General features: G+C 33.6%; 1 protein-coding gene across 2 annotated transcripts in view; it reads left to right on the top strand.

Annotated features, from left to right (window-relative positions):
- Positions 1-271: 271 nt before the first annotated feature.
- Positions 272-14534, top strand: part of Lnpk (lunapark, ER junction formation factor) — a 72453-nt gene continuing 58190 nt past the window's right edge. For both annotated transcript variants that reach the window (XM_005324624.4, XM_005324625.5), the window contains exons 1-4: positions 272-408; positions 6304-6392; positions 8612-8653; positions 9366-9553. In XM_005324624.4, coding sequence (XP_005324681.1) covers positions 6366-6392; positions 8612-8653; positions 9366-9553 — 257 coding nt within the window. In that variant the 5' untranslated portion in view covers positions 272-408; positions 6304-6365. The remainder of the gene's footprint in view (positions 409-6303; positions 6393-8611; positions 8654-9365; positions 9554-14534) is intronic.

The following is a 14534-nucleotide window of genomic DNA, read 5'->3' as shown; positions in this document are numbered from 1 at the left end:
TGTTTCTCCAGCGAGATTCGGCAGAACATGCTATGAAAAAAAAAAGAGGCAGAGGAAACTTAGAAAATAACTGAATTGGTAAGAGTCATAATAAATGGCAGTACATCCCTAAGAAGTGATGACGAGCAGCCAGCGGCCACGGAGGCCACAGGGCATGGTGTCGCAAGGCCAAACGCCCGACCCCTCCGCCCCAACCGCCCGCCCCGGCCTCGTCACGTGACAGGGAGCGCCGCGCGGCGGCTGCGGCGCCAATTGGCTGTCGGCGGGAGCGCGGGGTTTGATGGGAAGGAATTGGCCGGGCCCAGTGCTCTGTCAGTGGCGGCTGCCTGCTCCGGAGGCTGGCTGCGCGGTGGCGGCCAAGGCTGGCAGGGGTGGACCCCAAGGCCGGGCTGTGCTCGCTTCACGCAGGTAGAGCCTCAGGATGAGGGCAGTTGGGAGGGCTCCGCAGTAGGGAAGCGCGCTGGTAGTTTCCCCGGGAAAAAGCTCAGGATTCTCCGGCTTGCTTTCCCAGGTGTCCCCGCCCTATGCCCAGTGGCCTAAGAGCTCTGCGGCTGTGGCTCTTCTCCCGCTATGGTTCGCGCCTACCCAGTGTAGTCGCCTTACCCCCTTTGATTTCCCAGCACAGTGGCAGGGGTACCCCGGGAGTTCTCGAGACCGGGTTCTGATCAGGGTGGTTTCTCTAGCTCTATTTTCGGAGATCCCAGATAGTGACCGACTTGAGCCACAGCTTTTGGCCCACCTGTATTGAGAAGAGCCCAAAGCTCCTCAAACCAGCTCATCCTACGCTAAACTATCTACTTTGAGTGTTCTAAACCACCTTTTCTTTCCCCTGAGTTGTACAGAGGCCCCACGAGTTGGAAAGATCGGAAGGGATTGAAAACTGTCAGTGTCACGCTGCTTAGCTCGCATGTGGGCGTGGATTATGTGCTACTTAAGAGAAGTGGCTCTACAAACCTTTGTCATTGTTTGAGGGACCGCGGCCGGGTCGAGGGGTGGAGGGGAAGGACGAAGAAGCGTAGGTGTCTTAGGTGTAGTAGAAGGAGAAATCAAATTTAAACCACATCAATAGGTTAAAATCTTCAACGCCGTGTTTGCAAATTGAGGGAGGCGGTGTGTGTGTGTGTGTGTGTGTGTGTGTGTGTGTGTGTGTGTGTGTGTGTGTGTAGGTTTGGTGAACTCAGGGAGAAGGGAGGGAGGCTTGGTGAGCTCATAGTGTTCTTACAGTACTAAGTAAGACCTGTGACTCATTGAGTTTTCTATGTTCTCCTTTACTCTATTGGCTTCTGGTTTGTGGTGCTTAGAGTCTGTTTTCTCCTTTTTCTGTGGCCTGGGGTTCACCCTTGACAAAACTGACTCTGTTAAAACAGCGGTGTGGCTTAGTATCAGGCATATATTCAAACTGGCAGGGAACCCTAATCCCTTGTCCTTAGCCGTCCCCATAGTGCCTTCTTAGGAGAACCAAATTGAATTCGAATACATTTTGTTAAACAAGATTGATGCATTGAAAGTTAGAATTTTAAAGTTTTCTGTCATCTATTGAGATCAGTTCAGTAATGCTATTCATCAACTTAAATGTTTATTATTAATTTGAAGGACTGTAAGGAAAGGGAGAAGTTATATGGCTATCAAGAAGGTATGTTTTCATATATAAATATCTCTAATAGAATTTTTTGGTATTATTTAGTTCACAATGAAATTTACTTACTATAAAAGCAAACACTTAATAACCATATATTAAAAGTGCTTTCAGAGGCATGCTTCTTTTTATAAATTTTTTTTTTGGGGGATGATAAATGTGGTGTTTTGGAATATTTCAGAATTATGTTTTCTGTTAGGACATTTGAAAGTTAGAGTTTTAGAACAAATCATCATTAACCTTTTTTTCTGTGTGTTTTTTTGGTCTTTTTAAAATTTGTTCTTTTTAGATACACATGACAGTAGAGTGTATTTTGACATATTATACATACAAATCACTAATCTTACATTGTATGTAAGATGTTATAAAAATGCTTTTGAGAGTGTCTATATAGTTTATATTGAAGTCTGGAACTTGCTTAATCAAACATAAAACTAGATTTTCCTTGAAATTTCCTCCAAAGTTCTACAAGATTATTTTAATGAAAGTGTTTGTGGAATATTTTGCTTGAGTTTTTAATATTAGATTAATGAGAACAATACAATGTCAGTAAACATACAAATTAATTTTATTTTTCAATTATTAAATAGGTGCTTTTTAAAATAAAAAGTTAAAAGGAAATGTGTTCCATTTCAGTATCACATGTATTTTCTGGTGATAGCAATAATAACTAAAATTTATTATGTACTTACTAAATGTTAGACACTGTGCCAAGTGATAAATAATTTCATGTAATCTATATATTAATTCTATGAAGTGTTGATATTTTCACCATTTTACAAACTGAGAGTTAAAGAGTTTAAGTAATTTGCCCCAGATCAATTAGCTAGTATGTAGGTGAGCCGAATTTTGAGTCTAGATTTATTTTACTCTATTGTTTTAATGTGATTCGAAGTGAACTGAAAATTTGAAGAAAAATGTTTTTTAAGATTTTAAATAATGACACCCAAACCTGAGTGCGAATAGCAGTTAATTGAAAACATTCAATTAATGTTGTGGACATTGTTGTTCATTAAAAAAACTCATTTAGATGCATCTAGCTTTGTGGTCATGTCAGGTTCTGAATGGAAAGAAACTCTGTACATGTTCATCAAGAGTTCTTGGGGACAAGCCACTTGAGGTTGAGCCATTTGTCCACTTGAGAGCAAGGATATTGATTTATGTTTCAGAAGAAAATGCTAGGTCTTATTTGGTTTCCATGTATTTTCCAGTTATTTGAAAGAAAGCAGAGATGGATCAGAAAATAGCAATAACCACAGCAGTAAAAACAATTTATACTGAGTTATGACTATGTGTCAGGCACTATTGTAAATAGTTTAGGATATATTATGTTATTTAAACTTTTCACTGTTTAAGAGGATTATTTTTAACTATCCCTCTTTTGCAGATGAGAAAATTGAGTAACAGAGAGGTTAAATAATTTATTTGCCTATTGTTTCATAGTAAATATGGGCCATTGGAGTTAGAATTAAGATGTGTGGAATGGAGAGAACCAGTAGATGAAAATAGAAGGATGAAATTAGAGCTAGATAAAATATTTAATTATTTAATGTTGGTACACCTTTATGTCTGTTAGAAAGTACCACCACATGTACATTATAGTAAATCAACTTCTTTAACTAATACCAATATTTGATAGAAACATTGCTGGAACAATGAGGGCTGACTGTTTTTTGATTATGATTGTGAAAGCATGGAAATGGCATTTAATCACTCATCCTAATGTTGTTTTAATGTTCAAATTTAAAAGCACAATCCCTTGCTTCAGGAATCTTTGGAGCTAAGCCATAGTTTGTTTTATTAACACCAAAACAATCCTCCTCGAAAATAACTGATATCAAAATTGGTATTAATTATGATATTATGCATACACTTCAAATTATAGTCATTTAAAAAGTGATATGCAGTGCAGTGAAAGCTATATTTTCAGACTTTATAGTACCAGTTCTGTTTGTAGCTGGAGCTATGTGACTTTGGTAAGTTATTTAGCTTCTCTTTAGTGCAGACAGATCTGCAGTAAAGCATTCAAATTTAATCAAATAAAGGAATTGGACTGCACGAACAGTGTTCTAACAGGATCTCTTGTGTTTATAAGTTACTTTTCACATCAGTAGTTCTCTTCACCAACCATTTGAGAATGAATGTTAGAGGTGCTCTCATATTTTATATATAAATTAATCTATATAAAGCTGTCTTGGTTTCTGAGTTTGTGTTGTTGGGAATAACTGATGACCTTTTTAAAAATTAAAAACTACAATGCTATGTCTGACCCTGCTACTTAATGTCTTTAAGATGCTACTGTATTCACTTCTTTTTTCTTGGGCTCTTCATTTATAAATGAAGGGATAGTAATAACTAAATGATAGAATTTATATAAAGCATATTACATGTGTTTGTGTATTAAAAATGCTAGAGACAAAATTCCGATGAAGTGATATTGATGTTATTAATTTCAAATATTAAAAATTTGTCTCAGGGTATGATGGCTATAAACTTGAACTGGAGGAATACAATTCTCTTAGAAACCAAAATATATAGATCAAGTGTGTACAAAATACTGTGCTAGATACCATATATAGCTCTAAAATAGTGGGATGATATATACTTTGAAAATACCTAGTTAAGTGGTTTGTCTGAATCTCCATTCTTTTACCTTTCTTAGTGATTATTTTTAACATCTTAAGAAGGTTGTGAGATTTATTTAATGTTTTGACTCAGAAAGTAAAACTTTTCTTTTAAGTTTCTGGATTTTCCATGAGCACATTTTAGAAATTTGAATATTGAGCTAATATTGAAGAATTAATAATAACTTGAATGTTTAATGTGGATTGTAATAGTCATTATAATCTTCAGAGTTTTTCAAGATATATTATAGTTTTTTTTTTGGTTTACCAGGGATTGAACCCAGGGGTGCTTAGCCACTGAGCCACATACCCAATTCTTTTTTTTATTTTGATATAAGAGTCTTGCTAAATTGCTAAATGGCTGAGGCTGGTTTAGCCTTCCAAACTTTTCTGGGATTTCCAGTATGTACCACCTTCCCCAGCAGATGACAGGTATTTTGTACTTAAAAATCAGTTCATAAATGAGCATATTTTATATTTGGGCTCTTTGTTACTTTTCTGAGAAACTCTTAAGATAGGTATGTCTTAGGCTAGTTTTAATATATAAACAGTGCTGTAATTCTTACTTGATATTGATATTATTTTGTGATTATGTTTTATGGTTAAGAAGTATATTTTCAGTAAGTGTGTGTGTGTGTGTGTGTGTGTGTGTGTGTGTAAATATATTAGTTTCACATATTGGCAAGAATATACCTCTAACCTGGTAACAATTTGTCAGTTAGAAAGTAGATTTACCATTTATACCAAAAAGAATAAAAATTTATGTAATTATGGAATGGTAAATTGACTTAGAATATAATATAGCTGAATCTTCCAAAAGATTTGAGAGTCATGGAAAAGTAAAAGGGGATATACAGCTAGCTGACAGGAAGGTCAACTAGATTGAGGAACTTACTTAAATTTCAGACAGAAATGTTTATTTGGGGTGTTGAACAGTAGTGTTTAGTAGTAGGGACCAAAAATTTGAAGATAGAGGGACTTTAGGCCATGTTTCTTCTGTTGTTGGTTGAATCATTAAACTATAAGGTGATACTACTAAAGGTTATCTTGTGAGAAAATGTTGATATTATGAACTACAATTTACAGAAAAAAATTAGTCAACATCATTAAATGATCTCCTCAAGGTCACAGGTAGCATTGTAATCCTTAGTTTCTTATTCAAAATCCAGTTAACTTGAGCTAGACATGGTGGTACAGGCCTCAGTGACTTGGGAGGATGAGGCAAGACCATGGCAAGTTTGAGGCTGTGAGATTCTGTCTCAAGATAAGAACATAAATAAATAAAATAAGTAAAAAGCGTGGAGGATGTAGCTTAGTGGTAGAGTGCCCCTGGGTTAGGTTCCTAGTACTGAAATGAAACAAAACAACACAAAAACCCCCCACTACTCGGCTTTCTGTAATTATTTGTAAAGTGATGTTATTCCGAACATTATAAAACTCCTGGAATTCCAAATAACTACTTTAGTTGATTGATTGATAGAAATGGTTTTACTTAAGTATAGAGAATGCAAGTAATATAGTAAAACTTTCATTGCAAGAACAACAGAAGGAACCTGCTTTAAAGAAGAGAAAATCACAAAGATATGAGTATACTCCTAACATGCTTTGTCATTTAAAAAGCCTTTCTAATTCTATTTTTTTTTGGGGGGGGAAGGGTACTGGGGGTGGAACTCATGCTCCACTACTGAGCCATTTTTGCAGCTCTGTTTTGAGTTTTATTTAGAGACAGGGTCTCACTGAGTTGCTTAGCACCTTGCTTTTTGCTGAGGCTGGCTTTGAACTTGCAATCCTCCTGTCTCAGGCTCCTGGACTGCATGTGTAATTGCCTTCCTCTATCTCTATTTTTATCTTTAAATATGTCCTCACTTTTGAGGGATTTTAAAAAGGTGAACTTTATCCCAATGACTATCTGAATTCAAGTTCCATGTATGTGGAAGCCAAAAAAATTATTTTATAGTATTTTTAGGTAGTATTTCAATATCTAAATTTTATAGTGGGTATGCTGTTTAACTTAAATTTTTAAAATACATGCTTTATTTATAGCTGTGACTTCCTTTGGACAACTGATGATATTTATCATTGTGCCAAGTTTCTACAAATAAAAGATGGGTGGATTATTTTCTAGATGGAGGGTAAGTTGCTTTTCTTTACTGCTAGTTCTTAAGTTTAACATAAATGTTACATAAAGCTACTTTAAAAGTCTTCTTTGTGATGTAGCCTTCAGTTTGATATTATCTATTCGATTTTCATTTTAACTCTTGTTTTTTTATTTTCTGAATTACTTTTTAATTTGCATTTATAGTTCTATAGGTGTTTAATGTCTCTAACAGAATTATTTCATTTTGACTTATGAATTTATTTCTGTATTGTATGCAGATGTTTTTCTTTTCTTGTTTATTTTCTCTACTGCCAAAATTTACAATTTATTTCAAAGGTAGTTGAAATGAAGTATTCTGTACCACACTTACTTTTTTTTATAGACCATATCTTTTTACTTAAAGCTTGTTACAAATATTTATTGAAATCACACTTTTAGGAATTATAGGTTAAACAAAATTAGAAATGCAGTTTGATTTTATTGGGTAAGCCTTTAGAAGGATATATTTCAATTTTAGAGCTAGAAAATATAAGTTATTGAAAAATGCTCTTCTCTAACTGAAAAGAATTAACTACTTACTTCTTGACTTATAATATGCAATACTTGGTACATAATTTAATTTTTGACTATTGCTGGAACAATACATGTTTTATATTGGTGTTAGCTGATCTTCCTTTTTTTGCCTTTGTTTTTTCAACTGACAGATGTTTTGAAGTAGATACATATTGTGGAATGGTTAAATATAGCTAATTAACATATGCATTGTCTCACACACTGTTATCTTTTTTTTTTTTGTGATGAGAACACTTAATCTCCATCCTCTCAGCATTTTTTTCTAGAGTATCTCATCATTAGCTATACTCTATCTGATCTCCTGAACTTATTCTTCTCAGCTCTTAATTTTTTTGTAATTTTGTATTCTTTTCACTCCCACAACCAAATTCTCCAGACCTTCTCCCCACCAATTTCTCTAGCTTCTGGAAACTATCATTCTGCTCTCTACTTCTATGAAGTCAACTTTTTTGATTTCAAATATGAATGAGATGACCTCCTTCTTTAAAATCTTATGACAGTTCTGCCTGAAGATCAAATTTATTCTTTGTTTTTCTTATTAGGTTGAACCATATGAAATTGCTAATCTTCTACTACTTTGGCTTATACAAAATGGCTATTTCATTTGATTCAACCTAATGTTAACAAATCTGATAGGGACTACAATGAGTTTGAAACACTGTGTTCTCTTCAATTGTCTGGTATGTAATTGGTAAATATTTTCTCAACTATTGCATGAACCATTTTGTCTTGCTTTTATTCTATGTATTATAAACATATCTTTGTTAAATAAGCTCTGCTGTAATGAAGTTATTCTTATATGTCTTTCAAAAATTTGATCTTTCAAGAAAAGTATATACTTAGGAATCAGAATGAAGGTAACCTATTGATTTTCAGCTCCAGAGTACTAAGTGAACTTTTAGCAATAGAGAATCAGACTGTCCTTAATTTTATAATATATATATATATTTTTTTTTTTTTTGGTGGTACTGGATTGACACAGATTCTCTCTCAGGCTAGGCAAGTTCTCTATTGTTGAGCTGCAACCCCAACTCAGTCTGTAACTTTTTAGATATGTGAATGCTTTTAAATAATCATTATATAAGAAAATTTTTCTCAGATGCAAATATGTTTTCCTGTAAAAGTATGTTTTGTTGAGTTAAGAATGGTAAAATTTGAGCTATCAGAGTTGAAAGTCCTGGACTGAAAAGAAGTAAAAAAATGCTTATGTTTGAAATCTTAAAGTTCTATTTGTAATTATAATTTTCACTTAAATAAATCTCTAGAGAAAATAGAAATACATATAGCTTGACAAGATTTGAGAAAACCTCATTTTGAATTAGAATGTCTTTGTTTGTTTGTTTCTTTTTTTTTGTGGTATTGTGGATGATTGAGCCTAGCACCTTGAGCTAGGCATATGCTCCACCACTGAACTATGTCTACTACTGAACAATCCTGAGCCCCTAAATTTTATTTCAAGACAGTCTTGCTAAGTTGCTTGGGCTAGCCTTGAATTCTTGATCTTCCTCCCTTGGTCTCGAGTGGGTTGCTGGGATTATTGGCATGTACCAACACACTCAGCTAATATGGTCTTTTATGATTATATAAATTGAAATGTTTCTAAGTTTGCAGTAATGTGTTTTATTATTTTTTTTCAGTAATAGGTTTTAATGCTGTCTCATTTCTATTTTTCTGTAACAGACAAAACCTTCAACTGTAGAAGTTCTAGAAAGTATAGATAAGGTATGTTCTTTGGCTTTGAGGTATTTTAATTCATTTTAGATGTTAAGTGTATGTTATTTTGGAGTGCAGATCTAGTATGAAATTTTAGAGATGATGTCGAGTAAGCCTGAAAACTTAAATGTTCTTGCAAGAAAAATCCAAAATCTCTCAGTGACTTATGAAGTCTGTATCAAGTAGTAGAGACTGTTAGAAGGAAATTAAATCTATGGATGGTATAATCCATTGTTATTGTTAAGATGAAATAGGTCTGCAATAATTTTAATCAGTCTGTAAAATTTTTATAGCTTTTTATATTTTCTGTCATTATAAAAATATACTAATATCCCTTAGAATATTAGGAGTGATAAATATAAATAATCTAGAATGGGTTCTTCTTTTAATTTTTATCAATTCTTTTTTAATTGCTAGATTATTTTAAGGGCCTATAGATGAAGAGTTAATACTTATTTGACTTAACAAATATTTAATGATGTCAATTTCATTCTTCTAATCTTTACCAATTAGGGCTAAAATAGTATTTAATTTTTCATTTTAAAAAGTTATTTGTCAGAATAGGCATTATAAATTTTAAACTTCACATTTTTTTATATTCTGTTTTAAAATATTAGGGTATTATAATTCATTGGCTTCTAATAGTTCATTCTAAAAAATTTTAATAATTTTTTTGAAGTTTGAGATTTAGTAACATGGAATTTTAATTTTCTTTTAACAGGAAATTCAAGCATTGGAAGAATTTAGGGAAAAAAATCAGAGATTACAAAAATTATGGGTTGGAAGATTAATTCTCTATTCTTCAATTCTTTATCTGTTTACATGCTTAATTGTATACTTGTGGTATCTTCCCGATGAATTTACAGCAAGACTTGCCATGACACTCCCATTTTTTGCTTTTCCATTAATGTAAGTAAATTGTTCTTTTTTGTTGACCTTTCTGTTTTATGATGAGATAGTTTTAATATATTTAGTCTTTGTTATGAAATAGTAATATCTCTAAATTTGGATTATTTTGCAATTGGAAAAATATTTCTTTAAAATAGTAGAACAATTGTCTTAAAGCTTTATTTGTAATTCAGTGCATCTGAGGGATATCATCTGTTTTTACTGGTGATAATAGCTCAATGTCAGTGTTTTATGATTCTCTAATAGATAGCCATGATTGATCCCCTAGAGGTATTGGGCATGGAGTCGGGAATAATGATGAGTAGGAGAGGGTTTGGAAAACCAAAATATCAACTGCCCATATGAATCTGATTATATTCCGTTCTTCCTAGCTCTCCTCCTCTCTTTTTAGTCACTTGTTTATGGTAGTTGCCTCTTAAGTATTTTATAATATAGCACTTTACAAGAGGTGTATTGTGATTGAGACTTTTGAGAGAAAATTTGATAAAAAGTACATTAAAAATGTACTTTTTTAATGTAGTACATTCTTTAATGTACTTTTTATTAAATCAAACTTTATGAGTATCAATTGTGTAGACATTGGATTATAATGGTGTTTGGTGTGCAAAATACAATCTTTTGACTAGATTTTAGACTCAGTATATTAAATAAAAAGTTTGACAAATGCTTTGAAAGAGAAATTATGCTATGGGAGCCCCTAGGCCAGTCTAGGTTGGGAATAAAGATCAGAGAGTCTTGGTATTAGTTTTCCATTGCTGCCACAAATTGAGTAGCTTAAAACAACACCCATTTATTATATTAGACTTCTGTAGGTTAGAATCCCAGACAGTTTGACTGGGTCTCTACTTATAGTCAGTATATCAGCTGGCCGGGTCTCATTTGGAGTCTTTGCGGGAAGAATCTGCTTTCAGGCTCAGTCAGGTTGTTGGACAACTGTGCTGCATCTCTCTGAGTTCCTGTTTTTCCCTGAGCTATGAGAAAGCTCTCTGCTTTTAATAATTTAAGTGATTATATTAGACCTACCAGGATAATCCAGGATAATCCCCCTATTTTAAAGTCAACCAAGTAATGACCTTGATTACATTTGCAAAGTCTCTTCACAGCAGTTTCTACATTACTGTGTGACTGGAGGACTAGAGGTTGGAAATTGTTGGTATATGGGGAAGGATATGTGTAGAATTCTGCTATAGACCCTCTGAGGAAGTGACCCCCCCCCCCCACATACTAAAGATTGAACCCAGTTCCTTATGCATGCTTTTCTACCACTGAGTTGCATCCCCAGCTCTAGGAAGTGATGTTTGAGATGAAGATCTGAAGGATTAGTATGTGTATTTAGGGTGATATAACATGATAGGTAGAGTGTTTTAGGCCAAAGAAACAACATTCTTGAAGGCGCTGAAGTTAGCCAGAATATATTAGGTTTAAAGAACTGAAAGAAGACCAAAGACTGGATTGTAGAGAAAAGGCTGGGTAGTTAGGCAAATAGCATTTCGTGGGCTTCTTATGGTTCATGATAAGAATTTTAGGTTGTATTCTAAAACTAATGGAAGGCATTATAGCCACTAAGAGTACAATATGGAGAATAAATTAGAGGGGAATAAGAATGGATCTGGAGTGGTTATTATAGTTGATAAGGAAAGAAATAATAGATGATAACTTTACTTGAGTGGTATGGTTGAAGAGAAGCAGATTGAAACAGATGGGTTGAAGAGATTTAGGAGGTTGAATTGATATAATATGGAGAGGCTTTGGTGACTGGTAGGATATGGGATGGATTATATCAAGGATAAAACTCGAGTTTATGGCTTGAGAAATTTGGTTGATGTATGTTACTCATCTAAATAGGAAACAACATGAGAAGGAACATGTTTGGTGATCCACTGAGACTAAAATAATACATATTTTCCATATGGAGTTGACAAGTTTTAAATGAGTATGAAGTTTAGGAGATAAGTTTGAATGGGAGATATAAATTTATTATTTGATAGCTTATAAATGTTAAAACAAAACCATCATCTCTTTATTCCTTAAATATTAGATATCCGCAATGTGTAAGGTATTGGACTAGATCCTGATGATGGAGAAAGTAGTAATAAGAATTTTGCTTTTGCTGGGTGGGTGCGGTTTTGCAAGCTTGTAATACTAGGATCTTGGGAGGCTGAGGCTGGAGGATTGAAATTTTGAGGTCAGCCTCAGCAATTTAGTGAGTAAGACCTTGTCTCCTAAATAAATAAATAAACAAACAAACAAATAAATAAATAAATAAATGACTGGGGATATAGCTCAGTGGTAAGGCACTTATCGGTACCTCTATCCCCAAAAGGATTTTTGCTTTCATGCAGCTTGCATTCCGTTGGGGTGGAAAAGACAAAAATAAAGAAAAACAAACAAAGAAGCAAGCATAGAGAGATAAATGCAATGAAGCAAATAAACAGGGTGATGTGATAAAAATAGGCTACTTTGATGGTCTTGGAAGACCTCTTTTAAGAAAGTGGTATTTGAGTTGAGAACTAAAGCAAAAGAATAACCAAGAAAAAATTGTAATTCATGAGGATTATTTATATATTATTCATCATATAATGACACATACAACCATAGATACAGAAAAGGCTTATCTCCAAAATATTAGTGGCAATACTCTCTAGCTGGTAGAATTTTAAGTAGTTATTTCTTTCTCTATAATTTTTGGTAGTGTTTGAATTTTTATATCATTGTGTTCCTCATTTCCTAAAAACAAAAGTCTAGGAGATCAGGGAAAATGTTTTCAACAGAGAATGGAAAATGCAAAGGTTGTGAATCTGAAGCAAATATGACTTATTTGAGGGACAAAAAGATAGGCATATTTAGAATGTATGATGGAAAGGAAAAATAGTTTGAACTGAGCTTGTTTAAATCAGGCAGGATCCAGATTATAGAAGGTTAACGTTAGGAGTTTGAATTTCATTTTAGGTGAAACATGAAGCTTGTATAGTGGAAGAATAGCATGATGAAATTTCAGTAAAGTGAATCATGCATACTGCCATGTGGAGATTGGGTAAGGGGAGGACAAGAGTAGAAATACCTGTGAAGCTATCATAGAAGTTTAGAGATGACAGTAGATTAGACTGCCATAATATTGGAAGTCAGCAGATCATCTGAAAATATTTTGGAGGTAAAACTAATAGAATTTTTTTCTTTTTTTGGGAGGTACCAGGATTTAACCCAGGGGTGTTTTCTATTGAGTTGCACCTCCAGCCTATTGAGGTTTACTGATTGATTGAGATAGGGTTGCTAAATTGCTGAGACTGGCCTTGAACTTATGATCCTCCTTCCTCAGCCTCCTAAATCACTGGGATTACAGTGTGCCACCACACTTAGGAAAACTGATAGAATTTGATGGGAGTAAATGGGAGGTAAAGGAAAAAGAGATACTCATGTATTTGGTTTGAGATTTAATGAAGGTAGGAGCTTTTCTTTGGGATGGCTATAGTGAAAAAAATTCATCTTGAGTGCTTGGCATATTTTAAAATTGGAGCTCCTGCTCTTCATACAAAGTTGAAAATAGATTTGTCTGTTCAAACAGGAGAGCTAAAAGTGAGTGCATGCATAATATTGCAGAATAATTGTCTCTGCTAGTTTATTTTCCCTTTTCTTTTGTTTAGGTGCTGGCCTCGTACATTTTAGGCAAGTTCTCTATCATTGAACTACACCACCAGCTCCTCTGCTATTTTCTTTATTTTTAGAAATCTTTTTTAATCCCAGGCATACTAGTGCATTTTACAATGCTGAACCCCTTTTCTTTGTTTCCTTTCTATTTTTTTTCATAAAAAGAGATTAAAAATAAATTTAAAAAGGGAGTAAGTATGAAATGTTTAGTTGACTTAAACATTTTTAAATATTTTGAGAAAATTTTAGTTGACGTCCATTTCCATATAGAAATTGATTTTCTAGTTCTAAAGGATTTGTATCAGTTGCAGAAGAATATCTGCTAGGAACTCTGTTCTGCTAGTTCTAATGACTGTCTTCAAGTTGTGATCCATTGGATCTGGTATTGAATTTTTTTTTTTTTGTTAAGAATTTTTTTTTTTTGTTTTGTTTTGGCAAATAAATCACATACTAATTTATTTATTTATTTATTTATGTTTGCATGGTGCTGGGATTTAACTCATGGTGTCATGCATATTAAGCACTACTGAGCTGCATCCTTAAACCTAATTGTTTTTTAAATGCAGAAAAATTTTATTTTTTTTAAAAACATAACTTTTTAAGTTTGATCTATTTTTAGTGTGAAGCTTTTTAAAAATTTTACTTTGTTCCTTTGACTTGTGAGTCACCTGCATTTACAATTTCTTGACTTGTTAAGCTTCAGGGCCATTTCTTACTTTGTCTCATTCACATTTGTGACCTTGTTTTCAACTGTTGCAGCTTCGATTTCAGTAGGCTCTTGACTTTTGGAAGCACAGAGTAGTTATTGAACAAAGAATAGACTTGTCCTCCTGACTGATGATAATCAAGAAAGCAAGAAAATAGAATATAATAATGTGAAAGTAGATGTTGTAATAAATAGACTTACTACAAGACTTTTTCTGTTGTGTATTATATAAGCTATTTACCAATCTTATCCCTGGATTTTTTTTTTCTTTGGAAGTAGTTTTGAGAGCTGGACTAGAATTTACTTAAAGTATTGGAGGCAGAAGAAGCAATGAAATGGATTGCTTTACTCTTCACATTTTACAGCTTAGAAATCTGACTATCTCCAAAATGGGACAGTTGTCTCTGCTTTTCTGCTTTCCCAAATGTCTTCCTTGAGAGGCCATGGATCAGGACTGAGCTATTCCAAAACTGTCATTTATGGAACAATATTGATACTCTACATAATATATTTTGAAATTTTACTATATCTTCTCTTCAGAATGTGATATGGAAGAACTTATTGTGATTCTATAATTCTTTTTCTACCTTTCAGATTGAATAGTATATTTATATTTTTCTGATCTTTTCA

The sequence above is a fragment of the Ictidomys tridecemlineatus genome, chromosome 7, assembly GCF_052094955.1.
Source record: "Ictidomys tridecemlineatus isolate mIctTri1 chromosome 7, mIctTri1.hap1, whole genome shotgun sequence".
In the NCBI taxonomy this organism is placed as follows: Eukaryota; Metazoa; Chordata; class Mammalia; order Rodentia; family Sciuridae; genus Ictidomys; species Ictidomys tridecemlineatus.
This window is presented reverse-complemented; position numbering and strand designations above follow the sequence as displayed.